The 25353-nt window shown below is 45.2% G+C and overlaps 1 protein-coding gene across 2 annotated transcripts in view; it reads right to left on the reverse strand.

The window, feature by feature from the left end:
* Positions 1–8196: 8196 nt before the first annotated feature.
* PAQR8 (progestin and adipoQ receptor family member 8) overlaps positions 8197–25353 on the reverse strand; it is a 356398-nt gene continuing 339241 nt past the window's right edge. For both annotated transcript variants that reach the window (XM_078647589.1, XM_078647590.1), the window contains exon 2: positions 8197–12242. In XM_078647589.1, the coding sequence (XP_078503715.1) occupies positions 11132–12242 (1111 nt within the window). In that variant the 3' untranslated portion in view covers positions 8197–11131. The remainder of the gene's footprint in view (positions 12243–25353) is intronic.

Here is a 25353-nt window from a genome sequence, read left to right on the forward strand (position 1 = left end):
ATCGGCCATCCATCACCAAAGTTGGGAAAAGCTCCGGGCCCTAGTCAGGTGCCCACAGATGTGTTTAAAAGGAACCTAGAAGTGTGGCTGGGCCTTCTGACAGTTGCCTTTAATGCTATCTTACTGGAAGGCATGGTCCCCGATTCATGGAAGACATCCATAATAGTCCCTATTCATAAAAAAGGGCCTAGGGACGACCCTTCAAACCACAGTTAAATGTCATTATTGGGCGGAATTGGTAAAATCTTTGGCAAGCTGTTGTTGGCCGGTCTGGAGATGTGGTGGAGAACAATGGCATAATGTCACACTTTCAAGCCAAATTTCGCAGGAGCCAGAGCATGATCGATCAAGTCTTGAGTCTGCATATGATGTGTTTGAAGATCGTCAAGCTACGGAAATCTCCACTCTTCCTGGTTTTCATAGACCTAAAGACCGCTTTTGACAGTGTGGATCAGACTACACTATGGCAGATCTTGGAGGACCTTGCTGTCCCCAAGTACCAACTGAACCTGCTCATTAGTCTCCATACCGGAAATACAGTGGCTGTCAAATATGGCCTCAAAGGCATATGCACACCCATATTTGGAATACACACAGGGGCCAGGCAGGGGTATGTGCTGGCACCAGCCCTATTAAATATCTGTATTAACGATATAGGGAAGACACTTATCAACCTTGCCCAGTATGTACCCAGGCTGGGCCGCGATCAATTTCTGATCTTTATGGTAGCTGATGATGGAGTCATTCTAGCACGCACTGAACTATCTATGCACTGTCTATTGGAAGGATTTGAACTTTTTTGGTAATTCCGTAAAATTGCTGAGTTAATGTTTCCTTTGTGCACTTCTTGCAGAACCAGAGATATTTGAACAACAGGCTAGACGAAAAATCCATTCCAGGTCCAAATAAGAACTCTATATAACATGTGTGCCTTGTCTTAATCCCATGTCCGTGGTCTCCTTCGGCTTGACTTGTACTAGCCTCCTCAGAGAACAAGATGGGCGGGATAGAGCAGCATTGGAGTCCTGACACCCTCACAGTGGAACCGTGAGTCTGGTCAGAGCGGGAGCGGCTCTGTTACCTTAGAATGCAGGGTGGATTGGTTGTACAAGATGACAGCGACACAGGTGAAGAGTTTAGGACATATAGTGAAATACTACACTCTAGAGAACTGATGGAAATGGGAGACATCCGATCCTACGTAAAGGACACCCATTTGCCCAAAATCTCATTGACCCTTCAGGAAACCTGGGAAGCTCCCATAACTCTGGAAGAAATTCTGAGCCACAGTCAGGCTAAAGAGCAATAAAGCTCAAGTACCGAATGGTTACTTGCCCGGACAAGCCTTTTGAGGAGCTCCTTGCTTTGAAGGTGGATGTCACCATCCATCTGTGTGAAGCCTGAAGTCTGTGTGAAGTCTCTATTACAAGTCGAAGATGGGCAGGTGCATCTACATATATTGTTTTCATCTTGATTTGCGCTTCAGTAAGTTGTTACAGTACTTTTTAACAGTATTTTTATTTAATAGTACACTGCTTTTTTGCCAAAGCCTCTTTTTACATTAGGAGGATCCCAATATCCATTAAAGAGTAATTCTAACTTAGGAACGGCTGCACTTTACATTCTATTGCGTTTTGCACATTGTTTTAGCCAGCTATTCTTTAATTGTTTTTAGCTTGAATACCTGAATTCCTTGATAACACGCAACCATGATGTACGCCTGTAAGAGTCGGCCCGCAAGCTAAGGTCAGTGTGCTAGTCTTTTTTGCTCCCGGCCCATAAAACCCGGGATGTGCCAACCGCGCAGCAGGTAACTTATGCGGCTGCTTGTGAACGGCTGTATTTTAAATTCTATTGCGTTTTGCTCATTGTTTTAGCCAGCTATTCTTATATTGTTTTTAGCTTGAAAACCTGAATTTCTGTTTAACACGCGACCGCGGTGTCCGCCTGTAAGAGCAGGCCCGCAAGCTAAGGTCAGCGTGCTAGTCTTTTTTGCTCCCCGCCCATGTCACCTTATATTCTTCGACCCATGAGAAAGGACATATCCTGGACCAGATTTTCTCCAAAAGACAAATTAGTCTCCTCAGTCCCGGTCCCGCTAGTATGGTCTGATCATTCGATGATACAGTTTACATTCGAGAAGTTGCCTAACCCCTGCAAAACACAGGGAATGCCACCCTCTTGCAGCTTCAGACCTTTTAGCCAAATTACAGCCAATGCTCTTACTACGGCCCTTAACAATCACCCAATCCCCTTCCACAGCAATGTGGAGGAGGATGTAGAAGGACTAGACAATTGGCTTCAGTTGCAGGGGGAGGAGCTTGCCCCCCTCCCCATCCCCTCTTTGCGACCTGTCAAGGCCTTGCGTGCCTCAGCACCATGGTTTACGGTCGCCCTTAGGAAAAGCAAGAGTGATTGCAAATGCCTGGAGAGGGCCTGGCAGGAAAACTTCGACCCTCCTGATAAAATTACTTATAAATTAGTATTGAAGGTGCATTATAAGAAAGTAATAGAAGAGAAAAAACTTTTTTTCTCCTCTAAAATACCACAGTCTGCCAACCACAGCAAGGACATTTTTAAAACAGTCAAGGAGTTTCTATCTCCAAGTGCAGTGGCAAGGCCATTCACTCCAACAGAAGCATGGACGAACTATTTAGCCTCCCATTTCCATGAGAAAATTAAATCTATCCAAGATACTTTCTCACTGCTGCAGAGGACGGAAGGTGAAATTTGAGCATTTTTCACCCCACCTACACAGTCAAGGGGTTAGCTACTTATGCAGTTCCTCCCTATATCTTTGGACAACTCATTGGAAATTATGATGGTCCTTAAATCTGGCTCACTGGCCGAACCCTGCCCGGCCAAGACATTTGTGTCATTAGCTGATGTAATCAACCCTGCGCTTAATCGGATTCTGAACCCATCCTTGGAGACGGGGCTTGTTAGGTGCAAGATTGCCAAAATACTCCCCCTTCTGAAAAAACCAAGAGCAGATCTAGAGTTGGCCTCAAATTACAGACCAATATCCTTGCTCCCTTTTTCTCGAATGTGTTGGAAAAATACGTTAATGGTGTTATCACCACATATGCTGAATCCAATCAAGTATTCCACCAGAATCAGTCCGGTTTCAGATCTAATTTTAGCACCGAAACCGCGCTTCGAGAGGTTTCGGAGGCCATCAAGGAGACCTTAGACCAGGAAGGAAAGGCCGTGCTGATTCTTTTAGACCTATCAGCGGCCTTCGATACCGTGCCCCATGATCAGCTCCTACCAAGACTTCAGGAGTGTGGCTGCGAGGGCACAGTACTCCGTTGGTTTGCCTCATCTGGATAATCACCAACGAGCTGTTTGGTCTCCCCCATTTTCAGTGCCTATCCCCTCCTTAAAGGTGGGGGTTTGGCAAGGCTCAATCCTCAGTCCACACTTTTTAACCTTTATATGTCCCCATTGGCATATCTGGCTGAAGACCACGGAGCAAAAATCGTATTGTATGCGGACGATAACCAACTGCCCTTCACTTGCAACAGAAAGTCAGACTTCAGAGGAGAAGCGATAAATGCCTGCCTCTCAGAAGTGTTCTCTTGTTTCCAATTCCACCAATTTAAGTGCAATCCCGACAAGTCGGAAATTATCCTCTCTGGCCTTCCTCTAGACAACGTGTGGCGGAACTGGTGGCCCTAGGACATGTCTCCCCCCCAGCGCCTCTGTCAAGACTGTCAAAATTTAGGAGTGAGGATGGAGGATAATTTATCCATGAACTCTCAAGTACAAGCGGTAGTGGGCTCATGTTTTGGAGTGCTTGAAATGCTCAGGCAATTCCTGCCCCTCTTGATGGTAACACATAGAAAGAATGTGGTCCAGGTGCTGGTTCTTTCCAGGCTGGACTTCGTCAAAAGTCTTCACCTGGGAAAACCTGAATACCTGCTGATACGCTTACAAGCAGTTCAGAATGCAGTGGCCAGGGCAATTCTTATTCTCGGGCACCCGAACACGGATGTCTACTCACCTGAAAGCCATGCACTGGCTACCGATCCGCAAGCAGATTATATTCAAATCCATGGTCCTGACCTTCAAATCTCTTCATGGGTTTAGGGCCCCGAACCTCAGAAAGAGAGTTCAACTCTACTATCCGCGTCGTGCTCTGAGGTCTGCGGCACTCCAGTTGGCCGGCATCCCTGAATAATTTCATGCTCGAATTGGAGTTGCTCCTTCCAGGTATAACCAGCAAAACTTTGGAACAGTCTCCACCCGTATCTTAGACAGATGCTGGATCATCTTCCCTTTATGAAATTACTGAAAACCTGGCTATTCCAGCAATAGTTCGATATTAGCAAGTCCAGTGCTCCGTTAGCCCCACACAGTATCGGTAGGGCCGGGACACTCAATCGAGTAGCTGTGCTCTTTATAAGTCCCTAATACCATAACATAACATAACATAAATCAGTGAAAGGAATTCTCCTACAGAACAAGTCTATTCCTCGTCTTCCACAAGCATATTTGGTTGTTCCAATATGAAGGAGCCTTCACAATTGGTTCATTAACTTTTTTCCCTTCGTTGTTAGATACATTTTTATGTAGAACAAAGTCAGGAATCTAACAATCTCTCCTTATATGTTATCAAACAAGAGTCCCTTAGTGTCATGAACAGCGATGGCCCAGGGTTACTGCCATCTTTTCTCTGAAAGTGTGCTGTTGTCGCTACTCCCTAAAGCCTCATCCAGACAGTGTGGCCCGCCGTGCATTCTCTTCATACACTTTAGCTCTGCGTAGTTCCCAGACACAGAGGCAAGATGTCTGTGGCCTCAAAACCACAGTGCCAGACTACTCAATTCACATTGAACACAAGAGTAAGACTCTGGAGAAGTTGAAAATGGGCAATTGTTGTGAAATTTGTGTCTTTAAAACTTGAAGGTGAGATTTTCAGTCAAAATACTGGCGCCTCTTAAAAGAGCCTTTATGCACAATGGATTCACTCCCCGTCTTGGAAGCAGGTGGTGAATGCCTCCCAGACACAGGCTCACAGAACACAGTCTAAGGCTTATCATAGATTTATGAAGAACTAGGTGAGACCTCTTGAGATATAATGTTCAAGAGCCTATTGCTGTACAAGAGAATTTTCTATACGTGTTCACTCTTTAGTGTATGAACTAGCAATCACCTCACATCAGAGGTTTTAAATAATTACTGTGGTGACTTATGCTAGCTGCAAGCCTGCGGCGAGACATATTATCACCTGAAAAACAAGAGGGCAAATTCACAAGGGAACGGAGAAGTATGGCATTAAACAAACATTGTTCGTGCTGAGCTCCGCCATTCTGAAAACCCAGGGATGCGCCTTATTCACTGCCTACTATTTACGCCACCCTTGTAAATATGGTGCAGCATAAAAATCTTTTGGTGTTGCAGTGGAATGCCCACTGCAAAACCCATTGTATGTCCCTTTCTCGCTAAGTGTAGTGTGAAAGGGGGCCCTATTTACAAGGCGACGTTAAGTCACATTACGTGGCTTTCCGCCGCTTCGTTAATAAGGCAAAGGGTTTATCGCCACAGAAGCGTCATAAAAAGTGACGATCCAGTAGCGTCAGAGGCTTGTAAATATGCCCCAATGTTCATTGCACACTGAAGAGTTTGTGGAAGTAGAGAATTCTTCTTTCAATCTAAACTTAGCACCTGTCACCATAGAATACCACTACGTTCTAGCTTTACCCTTCTTTTGACAATCCATCCTTTCAAAAGATTGCTAACTAGCAGAAGCTATTTCTCTGTTGAGACTTAAGGTCTGAAACTCAATCCCTTCAGGATTAAGAAGACTTAACAGCCACCTAGAATTGCACAACACAAGCCCTCTTTGTTTTGCTTCTCAATAAAATTGCCAGCCATTTTGCAAATATTATCTTTATTTTCACAGCATAAATGATGTACCATCTATGTAGTATTTGTTAAGTGCTCTTGAGGACAAACTATATAAATTAGACGATAAAACAAGGCTGTTGATCCAACAGTATGTTGAGTTAAGTATGGAAGCAGTTTGGGAATAATTGACTTTTGGTCCACTAGGCCAACAGTGGGGACAGAACTGTGGGTCCTCTAACACATTTAACACACTGGACTATTTAGTCAGACCAGCAATAAGGCTTCCTTATTTGTGAAATGAGACTCACAGACGCCTCCATGTCAGTGGGGACACCAGGTTCCAGTCCAGGTTGCCTGTGAAATGATCACTGTAATCTAGAACTTTATTGAATCTCTTTCAACTGAGACAAACCAAAACTACAAACACCAGAATGCATCGAGCTATTCAATTCTTGCTCAGGACTAGGACATGCTGGCCCCAGTCACTGGAATCATCTGGTAACCCTACTGTATTGTGTTGTTACTTGGTACCGTGCACTGTAATATGTTCTTAGTTGGATACTGATGCTACCACTAAGATTAGCGTAATTGATCTCACTATAGCCATGTACAAAGTAACACTCAGAGCTGTAAATCTGCATGGAAACGGCTTCATGTGCATTCTATCTTTGGCCTTCCTGCAGATATTACCAACTGGAGTACCAACTTGAGCAAGCCCTGGCATGATACTTAGGTGCAATATGCCCTAATTGTTCCTTGCCACCTCATGCCCATTTTAGAGAGGATGTATCGTACCACCTGGTCAGGCCCTCTCCTTGCTTATTCCTAGAAAGGTAAATTTTTGAAACTCCTTCTCCTAGCATGATGCTTTTAATTCCATCCTGTCCAAGTATGGAAACACTGAGGTGCATAAAAACAAAATGTTCCTAAATAGATTCTACACCCCAATATTGATTACAATTATGTATCTTCATTTTAATAGGCAGGCAGATCTTTTGTGAGGAACATGAACGGGGTACATGCGTGAATTAACGAATGCATGCATTAATATATGTTTATAGCATCTAACGACACGTGGAGGGGATTCATAGTATCATCAGTTTATACATTAAAGAAGACAAGGCAAGGAGGATACACATAATTTCCCTAGATAATACTATTTGCAGTAGGAGTGGAGATAAGTCTTAGAACTTCATCAATCCTGGAAAGCCCAGAGCCTGCCTCTACTTGTGTGCCTAATCCTAGGGCGACTACCTCACTCCATGCCATTCCAAACACAATTTCTGGTATCTCATTTTTGTGTGTCAACCTAATGCATTCTGGATGTGGTAGTCTTGTTTTATTTCAATTACACAAACTACACAAACTATACTAACACCTGATAGCAATGATTTGTAGCTGAAAGGTTCAGAACTGAAAACTGCATTTGGAAGGGCACAAATGATCAAGGACACCCCTGCAACTCCTTTTAGCAGTTAAATTACTCCACTGTATAGTACATCACTTGTCAATGAGAAGGCAGTCCCTTCAGAAGAGTGAAATACAATCTTTGTACTCACAGCTTTTCCCTGACCCTTGTCCCTGATAAACTTTCAAAAAGCCCAAACTATGAATACACCAGGTAATTGTTAGGGTCTCTAATACCATTTATCAGGAAGACTGCGGCCCTCAGAATCTGAGCAGGCAGCTGGGGCATCAGAGCATCGCAGTTACCTCAGTATCTGATGGACAGCCCGGCTGGTCAGCTCCTGGAGCTGATGCAGCTTCTCGTTAGTTTGCATTCACCAGCCTTCTGGTAACAACCATTTGCTCCATCTGGAGCAGCCATTTTACAGCTCTTGCTAGAAGCCATTTTATAGCTCTTGCTAGAAGCCATTTTACAGCTCTTGCTATGAGCCATTTTACAGCTCTTGCTAGAAGCCATTTTACAGCTCTTGCTAGAAGCCATTTTACAGCTCTTGCTAGAAGCCATTTTACAGCTCTTGCTAGAAGCCATTTTACAGCTCTTGCTAGAAGCCCTTTTGAAGCTTATGCTAGCGACTAGGAGATCAGTCACACCCCTGCCTTTTTTTAGTGAAATGCATTCAAAAAGACACTTTTTATTGGGTCTCCTATTTGTAGCATGGAGAACCATCAACAGCATTTCAATAAGACCATCACTATTTAAAGTGGTATTTAAGAAATAAGTTAGGTGCTTCCTTCATTTGATTACGCCACACTTGTTGTGACTGACATGATAATGGGACCGGTTTATTTAAACATCACTGCAGCAAAGAAAAATATTATGACAAACTTGTATTATATGAAGTTTTTAAGAGAAACAAACATATTTCTTTATGTGCAAGTATAGAGTGTAAATGAATAATATACAAAATATATCTTATCTATTATTAAAGAATGTTTTACTAACTTCATGGTGTTTGTCAAAGCTTTTCTCTTGGCGTGTTTGTTGCTCTTGGCCGTTCAAGAGTACGTCACACTTATGCATGGTGTACAACATAACTACTGACCAAAATGCATAGTGGCTTGAGCATATGCGTTCTTAAGTCAAGAACTGGATGCAATTGTGACGTAGCAGACACACTACAAAATACATTATTACAAGGTCCACAATGCAGGAGCATTCCAGGGTGAGATAAAGGGCTATTGAAGACCAGGCACACACCTGCAAATCAAGATGGCTGACTTGAGTTTGCTCACATCATATGTGTGTGTTTTCAGTTTCAGTTATGCCTTCTAAGGAGTGGTGAGGCAGAGGTTTCCATGCAGAAAAGGCTGTTATTGAACAAGTACTGAGGCAGTATGCAGTGAAAATACAGCTGCTCATACTGGCTTTGTTACGCTCCTCTGAGGAGATTGAAACTGAGGGAAATAAGTATCAGCGGTGACTGAAGGTGTGAAGAAATGTATTACACAGATATGGCCAGTGGGCCCTGACTGTATGGGACTTAAGACCAAGGTCTGGATGCAATTCTGATGCATACATACTAACTACAAAATATATACCTCCAAGGTGGGCAAACAGGAAGGATCAACTGAAATCAATAAATACACCTAAGGTAGTATGGCTGCTTTCATGCAAGGCACCCACATATTATGTATTTGTTAGCCACAGAAACACCTTCGTGACTCGGGCCCTTGATTTCGCTTTGTGAACATAATTCTTAACACAATTCTAACCTGAAGGACTTAACTCTGACGAACTGTATCCGATGAATTCGTTTTGCCAGACTTTAGATGAACAGAGACAATTTCCTTGGAATTCATTAATTTTTCACTTTTTATTTCATGGTGGGAGACCCTAGTGCAACAGCTAGGAGTGCCTTTTTCTCTGATTCCCGTCTCCCTCTTTGCACTTCCTTTTTCCTCCTACTTTAGGCATAATTTTGTTGTTCATTTACATGGTGACTGACTCATGCCCTTGAACCACTCTCCAGCCTATTTCCTCACGTTATTCTCTCCTCCTACTCCCTAACACACCTATTTAGTTTCATTTTCTACACTGCTCCGTCTTTTACTGTCTCTTGTAATTTATTTTACCTTTCCATACCCCTTATCTCTTCTCTGCTACCTTCTTACTTCTACATCTTGCCTTCTTTCTCCTGTCCGGTCTGGCCTCCCCCATTATTGCAAGATATGCTTATCTTATGTTGTGGCAAACATGGTAAAAGGATTTTTCTTCAAATGTTTTCCAGCATCCCTTCATATTTTTTCCATTACACTTTCGTTTCCTGTTTCGTTTGGAACTAAGAAAGGTTTTCGGCCTATTGTTAATACCAAACTTGGAATTCAATACAAAATCCATTTATTTTTGCTATATTATAGATCTATTTTTATTTCCAAAAATGGAACTGGTCATTTTGAAAATGTGACAAGTCGGAGATTTGTCAGTCTGGGTTTCTTTGACTTGGAAATTTGTAAAGATGACATTCTTCTCTTGTATGTCGTTTTAGATTTCATGCCCAGCTCCAGAATCCTATGCCATGTGGTGCCTCTTTCCAAGTGAACTCCCTAAAGTGAAGGGCCAATCTTGGACACTCTCATACGTCTCAGATAGGGCTTAGTTTGTAGATTAAGATGTGTATTTACAAATTTACACCATTACTGAACCTGTGCCTCTCACGATAAGCAGGATTAAGTGTTCCTAAAAGGTGAGAGGCAATAGAGTGCCTGATATGGGTAACGCATGTTGTGATAATACCTGCTCCAATGACATCAAGCACAGGTGTGCAGCACCCAAAAGCCTCAAGACTGCCTCTGTGGGATTTGCCAAGTCACTGGCAGTCTTTCATCGCTAATGTACGTTAGAGATCTCCCTCTGGCTCTTCCCACTCTGACGCGGAGGTAAGCAGAGAGGGTTCATAACAGTAGGGGATCCCGCTACTACCCACACCAGCACAGGCTTGCTGAGTCACTTCATTGACCTTTTACTGGTGGTGGGGTACCTTCAAAAATTGCCCTGGTGTAAATTCTGGGCGACAGTAAACTGTTTATACGAGGTACAGTTGCAGCAACCGTATGGAACTGGTTATTTGATCCTAATCATGTCCATTGGTTCAGCTGGTATTGTTTTAAGCAACAAAATTAATCTAGTTGAACTGGACATGCCTGGGCAGCTTGTGGGTAGAAGATTCTGCACTTTGGTCTGGTTTATTGTGATCCCTTATGCATCTAAATGGAGCAATTTTTGTGTGTGTTTTTTGCACAACTTTCTACCGCTGTGAAAATATGCACTGTGCCGGCCTTGTACGTCTAGGTAGTCAATGGCTAAAGTGCCGTTCAATTCATAGGCCCACACCCTGGGCCGATTCACAACGGTATGTGGGAGTACATGAAAGGGTATTCCTTTAGTACCCTTTTAATACTCTTACATGTGAACCAGGCCAAAACATTTTAAGTAGGAATCAAATGTACTAGTCATATTCATATACAATTAATACAACTAGAAATGACTGTGTACTTTTACTAATAGGGGTTTGGGTGTTTCGGCCTAATTCACAAAGGCTTGTAGGACTGCTTCCTGTACTCATAAGTGCTTCTCAGAATTGGCTGCTATATGTGCAAAGTTTCAAGTAAGTGCCTCCAGATTTAGTTTATCATTCGCAGTCTAGTGCGGCTACTGATCAGCAGGCATTTTCCACAGTGCTGCGCTGCTTTCAACAAGGCAACAGGGTGTAGATATCTCATAAGTATAAAAAACAAAATAACAATTGGTTACTTCATGGTCCTTTTTTAACTGGCTTCAACTGAGCTGTGTATTTAAATTTGAACGGTGCTCTTATAAGTCTTTTCTACTCAGTCGCTCTGTAATCTTGTAGCGCAGGTAAAATGCAGTTGCGGTGCTGATCAGGACGAGTACAAAAAATAAGGTGCAGTCAGCGTAGGTGGAGGCCTCGGTGTGCCTCGCTAGGAAAGACTCTTGCCTGTGTTGGTAATCCAGGAGCACGGCCTCCAGTTGCGAAAGGGTACAGAGTCCTAGGAACACATGGAAGATCTGATGGCCATGCCCTACAATGTCACAGGCGCCCGGGAAGAACTTCTCGGGCACAGGGCAGGAAAAAAAATATGCCCCAATGAGAAAGAAGATGATCTGCAGTATGTGGTACTGCAAGGCTTCTTCTGTGCAGCCAACCTGCTGGCAGATAATGAAACGATGGATCACAGGGCTAATGTCTAGTATGTAAGCCACGCCAGCAGGCGTCACCTGGCATAGCTTCCTCATAACTGGATAAGGGCGCTGGTACCGATATTTGGCGTAGCAGCAACCAACACAGGACAACCAACCAAGGAGGGCGGCGCCAGGTAGAAAGAAAAAAGCCACCTTTTCATACCAGAGTTGGTCAACGCTGTAGTAGAAGTGGACCAAGGCGCTCCCATATTGGTAGGCACTAACACCGACATAGTCCAAAAAGTAGAAGGTGTAGTGTGCCAGTTCTGACTTGGATTGCAGCAGGTGAGCTAAAGTGCTGCAGGTGAGGTAGGTGAGAGTGGCCAAGACATATATAAACAGTGGCATTGATATAAATCCCCACGTAAACGCCTCCGATCCCAGAAAGATTTTAAACCTCAGAAGAACGGTGAACGCTGCTACCAAGTGGGTCCAGACATTGACAGACTCGTTGTGCTTCTGAAAGAGACTGAGGAAGTAGTAACGCCACTCCTGGTCCACTGGGCGGTACCCTGTCTCAATATACGGTTCCCGGAGAAGGCGAGGCACGTCATTTTCTTTGACAGTGGAGGGCATCTTGGGAAGGCCATCTTCCAACAGCTGGGGGAGGCGGCGCAGCTGCTGGCCACTGATGGACAAGGTGCTGATTCGTTCAAGGATGGCAGTCGTCATAGTGCCCAAGAGGCATAGGCAGTGCAATCCGAAAACCGTGAAGGCAAGCCTGTGGTAAAAGGAAGAGAAAATAAATTAAAAGTTTACAACTTTTGAGGCGACATTCAAACTTCAGAAAAAAAGTTTAATCCCTATGTCTACAGGGGCTAAAGTAGTTTACATTTTTTTTACATGGACCTATATTATGGAGACTGTGCAGATATCACTACTGAACACATATAAGGGATACAGTTCTATCTACAGTACATTACTAGGATAGTGCAAGCCATTGGAAGAGTTCCACCTTCATACAGAGGAATGAAGCCAAAGGCTGAGTTACTTCATAAGGTATTGGAACTCAGTGGGTTGTAGTCCTTCCTATGACCCTTGTATATGTTCTCAATCACGACATTGCATTTAAGTTTATTCACAGTACTTTAATAAGTTTACTGTAATTTGTCGGCCCCAATCAATGAAAATAACAAAAAATTATGTGAAATGCTTAAATGAATATTAATTTCTGACAATCAGTGCTTTATATTTAATTGTTTTTGCTCTCTATGTGATTACAAACAGAAACCAACCATAATTAAATTATTGTTGACCCAGCTCTCCTCTTCCAACTCCCTCCTCCACCCCCAAAAAGGCAACGTCTCCCTTCAGAGAGGTGGTGGCATTGCGGTTCAGGATGGACTCTCTCATTAAACAAAGTAAGCAAAACACAGTATAAAATGGAATGCGCCCACAGTAATTACTAGCGGCTAAAATTAATTATTTTATATTAATACCTCTTTGGTGGTAGCTCAGAACTTTCGAATTTATGGAAAGAAAGGGCGTAAACGTTACATTGTCTGTAAGATGTAATTCTTTTATTTATTTTTTCAGAGAGTATATTTGCTAAAAGATTTTAAAAAAAATACCAAATCCCAATCAGAAATCAACATTTTTGAGTTAATAGTTTCTAAATCCTACCTCAATCCTAACTGCACTCCCTGGAAACTCCTAGGCTGAGCTGTGTGTCAGGGTTGCCCATCGAATGAAAGAGGCGATGGTCCTTTCGCTAAGTTTTTCCACCCACTGATGAGTGACAGATACACCTACCTGTAACTGAGCACAGCAACACAACAAGTTCCATCGAAAGAACTAAAACTCAGGGCCTCATTAAGATGTCCGGCTGACTCACGTCCGCCAGACACCGTTGCGATCGGGACCGACGACCTCCGGTTGGCGGGCCCAACTGCAGTGTTACAATGCGACCACACACGGAGTGGTAGCATTCTCCCATTTGTCTATGGGAACTTGTGCTGCAGCCGTAAACTGGCCGTAGCACAAGCTCCCATAGAGAAATGGGAGAATCTGTTCATCCCTGCACCGCGTGACTTTTACTCCTCCACAGCTGACATTAAGGGACATACGTTTTTTCTTTTCTTTCAGTACTCAATGCGAGTGCATCTGTACTCTCCCACATGGCTTTCACCCATGATTTCCGCTTTGCTCCCTACTCTCCCTTCAGCTTGTCCGTCACTTCCCTGCCCCTCCTCAACTCCATCAAGTTTTTTCTGCTTTCTGTAAATGTTATTTTTTATCTCCTTAGTTACTCCATTGCTCCCCCACCCTCACTGGTCTCTACTGTACGGCTTCACTCCACTCAGCAGTGTTTAGTTGCTTGCCTGACACTTCATAGCCCATACTCCTCCAATGCTCATTCGCCCCACTGCATATCGTTTTAAAATTTCTAATCTTTACTTTTTAGGAGGGACAGCAGCTGCAATTTGCTACGATGCCATTCATTTCCTCCACAATGTGCTTTTGAGCACCTTTTATTTTTTAGTTGATTTACCACTCCAAAAGAAGAATCCGATATTTGGAAAGATAATTAAGAATATATATATATATATATATATATATATATATATATATATATATATATATATATACAAACGATCGAAGTGGCCATTGTGCGGTGACGCATTGAAATGCATACGTCACCACACTGGGGCCGGCCATTACGGCTGCAACACTGGCAACATAGCCATCTTTTTTTATCTTTTTTGCTGACGCTTTTCAACTTTGGCAACACGCATTGTCAAAGGTGAAATGTCAGCTAACACCATTAAATAGCAAGCTTTGTCATATAATTGCAATTCCATTTATATTATGCACACTACTCCGGAAACCAAGGTTAGTGGTAAACCTAGTGGTTATTGTTAATTGTTAGCATTAGTCACATGCGCTCAACAAAAAACGACGATCGATTATAATAATACCACGTAGGTATATACCACGTAATGAGGGCTAGGTGGTTTCAGGTGAATGGTTGGGTAAGACATATAGGCTGGTGGAGGTTAGATAGTGTTAGGTTGCAAGGATAGGGTTTTAAAGGAAAGGTTGTAATCTATTAAATGATGAGTCAGCCAATTGTAGAATTACAATAAGAGAGATTAAGGCAGACCAGCGTGAGAAACGAATTTCGTTGCATACACTGCATCCCCAAATGCGATGCAGTGCGCGCAACGAAATTCGTTGTATTTATTTATTTGTCTACTTACCTGTTAAACTCCGTAATCCATAAATTGCTACCCCCATCTTGCCCCTCCCCCTCCCCACGTCACCGCCCGGCAGGTACTCCCACCACCGGCCGCGGCTGTGCATTGTATGTATATGTGAAGCACAGTAATGGAGGCCTGTGGGTTGCATTTATTAAATTCCACACAACCCACCCCTCACCCTGTTCCTGTGCACAAGATGGTGGTGAGGTGATTTTCCCACACAGCTGGAGTGTATTGCTGACATTCCTGAAGCTGGAGGGAGGAGACCAAGACATTAAATTGTGGCCAAAGACAGACACTTCATTAGATCCATTCATTGAGAAGGTCTGCTAATCATTCTTCCTCTAGCACTGGCCTTTTGTCTCTTTTTCCTTGTCATGATCTTTGTGGCTGTTCATGGCCTGGGTGCAGATAGGTCACACCTCTTTGCACCTCTATAGTGGGAATTCCAGGTAGGGCAACTCTGCTGTGAGGAGCATCACTCTGCACAAAGGCTGAGCCTGCAGAACAGCAGACTAGCACTTGAAATAGCCACCCCAAACCAGTTCTGTGTATCTAAATGATAGGCTCACACTGTCTTTAACCCCTCCCATGCCTCGTCATGAGCCACGGTGGCTGTGTTCTCATGACGAGCTGAGCTCGTCATAACGGCCACAACGCTCGCACGCAGGGCTAATTCCCACGCTGTGCTGAACGTTCCACAGAAACGGGTGTGGCTGTGACGACCTCATGTGCACCCCCCCCAGCACAGCTGGGGAATTAGCCCCGTAAGTAAGGGGTTAAAAGGCTAATTCAAGTTTGTGAAACACAAATCAATATTTACAAGCATGCATGCCATCTGAAGAATGAACCCATCCACATGTGTGTTGGACACTGCTCTGACATCGCCCATCTGACTATTCTCATGCCCTTCCTGTTGGTACATTGTTGGAACATTTTTCAAACTTCCACGACATTTGGGGTTTTTATCACAGTGTGGGGGCCGGTAATTAATCCAGGAGGCTCAGTGTTTGGGTAAAGGGGTGTGATAGGGCAGTGAGATATTCTAAAAAAAAAAAGTCAAACAAACTCTCAAAGTCTGTTACTCTACATACATGACCGTGCTCGCGGAATTTAGAATTTGTGAACAGGTTTCTCTCGATATTTCATAGTTTCGCACTTGTTTATCAAACCTGCATGCCTTATCCGCCCGTTTCCAAGCAGCCTGGGCATCAGTATAGCTGGACCCCACCGTCCCTTCCAGCTGCACCCTGCAGACCCCAGCTCATTCTGTACCCCATTGACTTCTTTACTGGATTTAACAACCAGCTCTCAGTCCAAGATTGAGCACCAATGGCCTCAGCTCACTCAGGGGCGTAACCTCAATTGGTGCAGCAGGTGCAGTAGCAGTGGGTATAAAGGCCTGAGGGACCCACTGAACCTGATTATTGCTGTATTCGAGTACAAGCCGCTGTTATCTGGGTGCAGGTAGCAGGCTGTAGGCTGGTTGAGGCCAACTTAGTCTTTTATTCATTCGTAGTCGACAAAACGAACAACACTGCAGTAAACTCAGAGAAATAGCTTCTCTGTATAGCACTTCGAAGCTGAAACCAAGTGCTGTATGGAACAAGCAAACACGATGTGTTGTTGTGATATAATGTTCATGATGCCTGACAGCCTCATCTAACTCTCACTCGTCAGTCGGAGAATGTACATTTTGAGGTGTCATCTGTTTTCAATCCCTGCTACAATTAGATGCCTGACAGCAGTCGACTGCTGGATGCCTAGGACCACCCTTAGACGTTCTCTTTCCCCAGCCTGGAAACCAGGAAGATAGCCCAGTATGTTTAGGTATGTCCTGGGAAAATTGGCATGAATTTGGAGTAAAACGTTCAAAAAACCAAACAAGTGATGGGTATTATTGAAAGATGTTACTAAGGCAAAGCGGAGGTGGCTCTGAAGCAGTTACCCTTCATTTATAGCTCTGCGGTGCACAACAAACAGCCTGGTGCTGTTCATAGGTTTAAATCATGAATGAGCAAACTCAGCCTTTCATGCTCCCAGATGCAGATAACATGAGGACCATTAAGGTGGGTAAACACAATGGAGTATGATGGGTCTTGAAACGACGGGCCCGCCATCTCCGCCTGGACCCCAGCCACCACTAAAGACACCAAAGCAACCAAGAAGGGCATCCACTCAGGAGAACCCATGGACCCCAACCCTCTGCACATCTTCCACAAAGCCGATTGCACCAGAACTATGACACACCATCAACACCACTGAGAGAGCGCAAACTGACCTAAATGTATGAGTGCATCACACTTACCTGTAGTAAGCACAAATCATGAGGAGAAATGCCATGAGTGCTAATAGTATCTGCAATTATATTCTAAATGTATAGCTAATATAGAGATTTAAGTAGAAGTGGAACTAATACAGAAATGTGTGACACTATATGATTTTATTAGATGTGATTATTCCTGAATCCATGTCGTGTAGCTGTTAAAAATGTAAGATGGTAGGTGGTTAAACGCAGAATGTGGTAGGCCTCAGGGCCAGAGCTGGAGGGAAAGGGAAGAAGTTTCTTTTCACGACACAGATTGTATTAATGTTTTGGTCATTGCATTAATGGGCCAGGATTTATAAAATGTTTACTGAATAATAGAATAAGAGTATTAACATGCTTTAATTAATGAAGAAGTTGAATGCTATAATCATTATGAGAAATATTGTAGGCCTGAAATGTTTTAACATTGATTTACACGTACATGTCTGGGCTGAGAAATGTTGCAAGCCTGTATTTTGGAAGTCTATGAGAGTTGGGTTCTTGGCTGCAGATATCTGTCTGCAAGAGGAAAGGGGGGATCCAATTATAAATGAATGAATAGAGGTCTGTTCAGTAGACGGCCCAGACATGGAGGAGGGTTCCGGAATGTTTAAGGGGTATCAGCGGGCCGGAGAAGAGTCTGAGAAGCAAGGTCAACTCTAACGTATGAGGCCCAATACAAAGCATCATGGAAAAAACCAGAAGCTACACCACGTGAGGGGCGTCTCGAGAGGGGCGTCTCAAATGTTGTTGACTGTTTTGTATTAGGGACAGCACCCCTGGGTGGAGTTAGAGCAGATACCTGAGGACCCTTCAGAGAGCGGATGGGTAGGCAGAGAGGGGTCATGACTGGAGAACTATAGGTTTTCACCAAGAGACTTAGAGAGAGTGACTTCCCTTGGGGGTCATTCACTGCTGACACCTTTGTTAGGTTGGGATTTGGTTAAGTAGGGATACCATCTAGAGCAGGGTAGGGACAGCCTAACCTGTGTGTTTTCCTCCAACTTAAATGAAGGAGAGATATGCGTCAATGCTGATAGCTTTATTATTCTTAGAACTTGTGTTAGTGATTTCCGTTGCTCGTCTGAGGGCTTTCCGAGAGCACATGTATGTAATTGGACCTGTGTATCTCGTGAATCTCATTCTGAGATGCCTGTATTTGCAGCTTATCATTTCCTTACAATAAACTTTTGAAAGCTAGAAGTTGTTTGTGATCTTTGGGAGTAGAGTCCTTTATTGGGTGAACTAGCTTGGAAATGGATGTACTTCGACCTTAAAGACAGGCAACAAAGGTTCAGTCGACCAGATCGAGGTTTGGATCAATAGTGCTAAGGTATCGATCAAAATCTCGCCCTTCCAGTTGGTAGCTATAGAGGATGGTTGCCTTCTTGAGGACGGTAACCTAGGCCAGGTTAGCTTACCCCAAGGTCCCTAGAAATCGATGATTGGAAGAACAGCCCGCCGAAGAAGATCCGGATGACGTGAGACAGAAACAGCAGCAGTATCGGTCGAGAGTGAGTATAAAGGGTTATGCGTGTTAAGATTGCGGTGTTTTGTATTGTATCTATGTTGTAATGTCAGGCGGAGTTGAATGTCTGTAGAGTGACTGTGGAACAGGTTGTGAGCGCGCGCAACCGGTGGAAATCTTAAGTTCAAGGAGAGCTTAAGTGGTTCGGGTGTATCGGACACCCAGAGTAATTGTCAACTAGTGTGAAGGGGGTCATGAGGTACCATTGATCACCCGAAAGACCGAGATAGGGGGAACGTAAGAGTGAGTGCGTGAGTAACGGACGCTGGTCGGAAGTTACTGTGTGTGTAAGCAACCTATCAGAGAGACGATAGACATTTCGTCAGTTACGTTGACAATTACATATAGACTGTGGACGTACAGTCGAGAGAAGTGACCGCTTGGTCGGAAGTAGTCATTTTTCGGTGTATGAATGGGACGCATGCATAACCGGGAGACGAGTTGAGAAAGGAGGGGTGCTGCTGCGAAGCGGAGAAAAGTGACGTCAGAAAGTGTCGCGACGTGATTGGCCGACCGGAGAAAGACCGCGCTGTGATAGGCCAGCTAGCAAATACGTCAGACAGGGTCGCGACGTGATTGGCCGACCGGAGAAAGACCGCGCTGCGATAGGCCAAGTTAGCAAAGCCGCGACAGGATTGGTGGATTGTCATCAGGAAGTAAACAGAGTAGCGAGGCTGGATATTGTGCGCAGAATTATGAAGTGTTTTAAATGGTTGAAAGCGGTGTTTAAAAAAGAAAAGCGGGGATCGTATGAAGGGGAAGAAGCCCCGCCGGAGGGTACGCCAGCTCGTTACATGGCAGTGAATGTTGGGTTGCATACGATCCTCTGGATATCAGAGTGGAGTAAGATTACGGAAGGAAATGAGGAACTGACGTTCCCGAAGTACGGGACGTTCAGATTAGAGGTGTTACATCGATTAAAATCAGTCATGACCTCAATAAGACCCTTGCCTAGACCGACCCAGTTTGAAGCCCTTGAAGCATGGATTAGGGCAGCGCATGAAAAGAATATGAACAGACGACAAGAAAGGGTGAAACGCTCGGTAAGGGCAGTGCAGGATGCCAGGTGGGATGCGGATGCTAAAAGATGGAGAGTGCATAACCTGGAAGTAAATAAACTGTACCCAGTGTTAGAGGTGCCCGTAAATAAAAGCCCCCTAGAAGAAGATGATGAGAGCGAAACAGAGGACAGCCTGATAAACAGATTATTGACAGACAGGCCACCCCCGTATAATAGAGCAGGGGGAGAGGTCGAGCATACCGAAGGAGAAAAGGGGGGCAATGCAGGAGAGCATAGACCGCTTCCCAGTTCAGAGTGGGATCCTGAGCCAAAGAAAGAGCTGTCCCAGCCTAGTCAGGTGCAACAGGTAGTCGGTAGGTTTGTGGTGCAAAGAGCGCCGGAAACGGAGAGAGCCACATCCTACACATTACCAGATGCACTACAGGTACCTGTTACCATAGGTCCTATAATATCGATATATGACCAAGAGAGAGCAAGAGGGGAAGAACGGGTACAGAAGGACAGAGAAAGAGCAGAGAAGGCAAGAAGGAACGATACGATCAATTCCCCAAGTCAGATGCCGATACCAAGAGAGTGGAGCACCCCGATGCAAACAGCAGGGGACCCAGGAGGAGATCCTGGGGGCCCTAGATGGCCAGTGGATCTGAGGGGATCTGGACGAAAATCCTTTCAAGAGCTAAACGAGTACATGAAGCAGTGGGATGAGGCAGTGAAGGCTCAAAAGAACATCATAGCTGCGGAAGCTGAAAGGGAAAGTCAGGACAGCCGAGCTCGGACTCACTGCGGGGCTGGGGAGAGCAGCCCGGAGTGGGACTGTAGAGAGAGAGAGAGTAGGGGAGTCACCCATTGGGCCCGGAGTGGAGATAGAACAGACCTGGAAAACGGGGGCCCCGGGAGTGGAGGGGTGGCGCGCCCAATACTCAGTGAAGGTGAGAGGAGAGCACAAGAGTACAGAAACAGCTTTAAGTGTCCACACTGTGTGCCTGGCACCAGAGAACTGAATGGGAGTTGTGAGAGGTCGCACCATAGACCCTGTGATGACGGAAATGAGCGCAGCCCAGGGAATATGGGGAACCAGGAAGGATCGTATCGGATACTGAGCGATACGAGGCAAAGGGAGAGTAGCGACCAGAGGGAAAATAACAGAGAGGTGTACGGTGAGAGGAGAGAAGAAGAAGAGAGTGGACAGAGCAAGAGTAGGGGTAACAGGCCCGTGTTCCATCACCTTCCAAGATCGGATGGCCAAGCATGGGACCTGGAGAGATGGGAGCAAGGGAGGGCACCCATTAACTCTCCCGAGCCCAAACGCAGAGCTCGAAGTTGGGATGGTAGGGAGACCAGTGAGCCCCCTTCGAAAGACATATTGCGAGCTGAGATAAAAGCCAAGAGACTTGATGTCACCAGCTTAAGGTCAGACCTGGATGACATGGTAGATGGTACCCTGCCTTTAGAAAGGATGGAAATGTATGAGCAGGATGAAATACTGTATATGGCAAAGGACATCACTCGAAAGGCGAGAGCAGTCCATGAGAAGTTAGTCGAACTAGCAGGCAAATATATGGTGGATCTGTCAAGAACCAAAGCATTACAGGGTAACCACAGGCTACATTACACAGATCGAGACCTAGATGAGAGGAGAACGATTGGGCTGAAAACGCACATAAGGGAACTGATCGCTGGAATAAGGACATGGAGGGCACTAGATAAGTGGGAAGAGAGGTGGTCCAAGAAAGGGACCGGCAGGAGAAGCACGCTTGGTATGACACCAGGACTGCAGGGAATAGAAGCATACCCTTTGCGGGAAGTCGCAAATGGGAACTATGTGCATGTCCCTTGGAGTAGGGGAGATTTAGCTGCTTTTACCACCTCCTTCCCCAAATTGCGGGAAAACCCCGTGGAGTGGTACAAGCAAGTCGAGAGGTTTGTAAAAATCTCAAAGGTCCTATGGATAGATCTGAACACGCTGTTCGACATTGTAGTACCAGGAGATCTGTGGACAGCATGCAAGGTTAGCGCTGAGTGGCCCACAACGGAGCCAGAGAGAGATGCTAAGACTAATGGGCCGTCCGAGATTGTGATGGCAAAATTCGAGAGAGTGATGACTTGGCTGAAAGAGAAAGTGCCAATGCAAGACATAGATTGGGTCAGAATAGACCGAACCAGACAGGAACCCAAAGAGACAGTCCACGAATATTACGAGAGATTGCTGAAGGCGTTTAAACAGTATAGCGGCTTGGATGTAATGGATCCAAAGGACATAGGGCAATTTGTGTCCAAGTTCGTCCTGGGACTGAGACCGGATATTAGTTTAATGATTCAGCAACACTCGATTTGTTGGCAAAGTAAACCCCTAGACGAAATACTGAGATATGCCAGGTACTGCTGTGATGAGATAGACTCCAAGGCTAAGAAACTAAAGGAAAAGTTGATGGTGGTACAGATGCAGGCAGCAGGAAAGGGGGGACCGCAACAACAGCAGCAAGGAACAGGTACAGGAGGAAAGAAGCAGTACAGTCAGAACAAGGGCAATGAGGAGAGTTCTACCTTTAGACCCAGAATAGACATAGCTGCCTTGAAGAAAACGACTAGGTGCCACCAGTGTAACGAGGTGGGGCATTGGAAACGCGAGTGTCCCTACAATGTAGAGATAGGAGAACAAGAGGTAGAGGAGGAAGAGGTCCAGAGCACACCTGCAAGAGGGGTGACGCCATACCAAGGAAAGGTGCTCAAAGGGGGGGGGGCTCCTCCCCGAGCTCAGTTCCCGCAACCTCCTCGAGTAGGGACTGTGGGTAAGACCTATAGACAAATGCCCCTGTTTGTGGAAGGTGAAGAGTGCTATTATGTGGACCCATTAACCGGACAGAGAGTAGAAAGGGAAGACTGCACCCTTGGGGCAGCCTTAGAGGTGGACCAGAGGGGACCCTATGTCGAAGCAGAAGTAGCAGGGTGCCCTACGACATTTCTGGTGGACACAGGAGCCACTAGGTCCACGATCAGATCAGCTGCAGTTCCAGACCTGCCCATGTCTGGAGAGACCATACAAGTAGTAGGGGTCGCAAATAGGAGAATAACCAGCCAATTGACAGAACCGGTACAGGTGAAAATAGGGAAGTACAGCGATGAGCACCAATTTGTGGTTTGCGATTCAAGCCCTGTGTGTCTGCTGGGAAGAGACCTGTTGTGTAAATTGAATTGTACTATATATTGTACACCTCAGGGAGTGGAGGTATTGACCAATGATGATGATGCAGATTTCAAGGTTGCAAACTCAAGAATATGCGTGGAGCTGTATCCTACTTTGACAGTAGATGAGCTCCCCTGGGACTTGAGAGAGACAGTGGCATCAGAAGTATGGGATTTCACTGGGGAAGAGATATGTTTGGTCAAAGGGGTGGACCCAGTGAAAATTGTAGTGAAACCGCATGCTGAGTTCCCAAGAACACCCCAATATAAATTGACTCCAGAAACGATTGCAGGCATAAAACCCGTGATCGAGTCCATGATTAAACAGGGAATACTGAAAGAAATCGTGGGTAGTCCATGCAACTCCCCGATTATGGGTCTGCAGAAACCAAATGGGAAATTTCGGATAGTGCAGGACCTTCGAAAGATTAATAACATAGTCGTTTCGTGTTGTCCAGTGGTACCGAATCCATCAGTGATACTGTTTCAGATTCCATTCCAAGCAGAGTGGTTCACAGTGATCGATCTTTGTCAGGCTTTCTTTTCGATCCCTCTGGACGAAGAAAGCCATTTTCTTTTCGCATTTAAGCTGGAAAATCGCGTCCTAACATGGTGTCGTATCCCTCAGGGGTATACAGAGAGTCCATCGATCTTTAACCAGCTTTTGAAGAAAAATCTTGAAAGTCTAGTGCTGCCCCAGAAGTCAGTTCTGGTCCAGTACATAGACGACCTCCTCGTGGCGTCAGAAACAGAAGAAGCTTGCAGGGAGGACTCCATTGCTTTGTTAAATCACCTAGCTGCCAATGGGCACAAGGTGTCCCCGGGAAAATTGCAGTACTGCCTGACAGAAGTGCAGTACTTAGGACACAGAATAGAGAAAGGCAAACGAAAGGTGTCACCAGACAGGATAGAGGCGATCATGAAAATGAATGCGCCTAGGACACAGAGAGAGGTCAGGATGTTTCTAGGGATGGTGGGTTATTGCCGACAGTGGATCGCGAACTTTTCACTGAAAGCAAAACCCTTGCAAAAACTGACGCACAAGGAGGTGAGCGATCCGGTACCATGGGACAAAGACTGTTTGATGGCATTCTTACAGCTGCGAGAGGACCTGTGTCGTGCTCCGGCATTGGGAATGCCTGATTACAATAAACAATTTTTTCTTTACTGTTGTGAGAGAGAAGGTTGTGCGTTGTCTGTGTTGGTCCAAATCCATGGGAATGCCCGTAGACCAGTTGCTTATTTCTCGGCTACTTTAGACCCAGTAGCCGCAGCGTTGCCCGGATGTCTCAAATCCGTTGCTGCAACGGGTGTCAGCATTGAAAGATGTGAAAATATCGTCATGGGGCACCCGTTAGAGGTGTGCGTGCCCCATTCTGTTGAACTGTTAATGACCAGGACCAAAACACAGCATCTGACCAACAGCAGGCTCACGCGATATGAGCAAGTTATTCTTGCTGCAGAGAATGTGACCCTCAAGAGATGCTCTGTTTTGAACCCTGCCACCTTGATGCCACTTCCAAATGATATCGATGATGATGATGAATGTACAGACCATGACTGCCTCGATGTGACTGAACTATGCACCAAACCCAGACCCGACATCGTAGATGAGCCACTGACCGACCCAGACGAAATTTTCTTTGTCGATGGCTCATGTGTAAGAGACGAAGTTGGGCAGTTGAGAGCAGCTTACGCTGTTTGTACAATTGCTGGAGTTGTGGAAGCTGGGTGCCTGGAAGGAGTACACTCCGCTCAGGTAGCCGAGATCATTGCCCTGACACGTGCTTGCTTAGCAAGCAATCAGATTCGAGTCACCATATACACCGACAGCCAATATGGCTATGGGGTAGTTCATGATTACGGGCAGTTATGGTCTCAAAGAGGGTTCATGACCTCTTCAGGCTCTCCCATTCGCAATGGAGAGTTTGTGCGCCTGTTGTTAGAGGCGTTGCAATGCCCAGCAGGTATCGCAGTTGTAAAGTGCACCGCACATACCAGAAATGAGGACTTTGTTTCAAAAGGCAATAGATATGCAGATGAAGTTGCGCGGTATTGCGCGGAGCAAGGGTACTCTTTCACAGAGGTGGAAGTGGGCGGAATAAATGTAAGAACTGAATTAGCCATGATATTGGAAACTGTTGATACTTGGGATGAACTGTCAAACATGCAAGAAAATGCTCCTGATATTGAAAAAGAAACATGGGAAAAAGCAGGATGTGTAATGGGTGAGTCCCATTTTTGGGTCTCAGCAGACGGCAGAGCAGTGTTGCCCAATGGGATGGTGAGTCCTATGGCCAGACTCATACATGGTCCCGTACACTTAGGGAGAGATGCTATGCTGAGAGTGTTTAGACAGACTTGGTACAATCCTAAGTTTAGAATAGCAGCAGAAGCAGTGTGCCAGCGTTGTGTGACCTGTCAGCAGCTGAACGTAGGAAAAAGAACACCAGTTACACTGAGTCACATAGGAAGGTCTGGAGGTCCATTCAACAGAATGCAGATAGATTTCATTGAAATGCCAAGATGCAACCGCCTCCGCTATGTCCTGGTGGTTGTTTGTGTGTTCTCCAGATGGGTTGAGGCATACCC

Source organism: Lissotriton helveticus, chromosome 6, assembly GCF_964261635.1.
Source record: "Lissotriton helveticus chromosome 6, aLisHel1.1, whole genome shotgun sequence".
In the NCBI taxonomy this organism is placed as follows: Eukaryota; Metazoa; Chordata; class Amphibia; order Caudata; family Salamandridae; genus Lissotriton; species Lissotriton helveticus.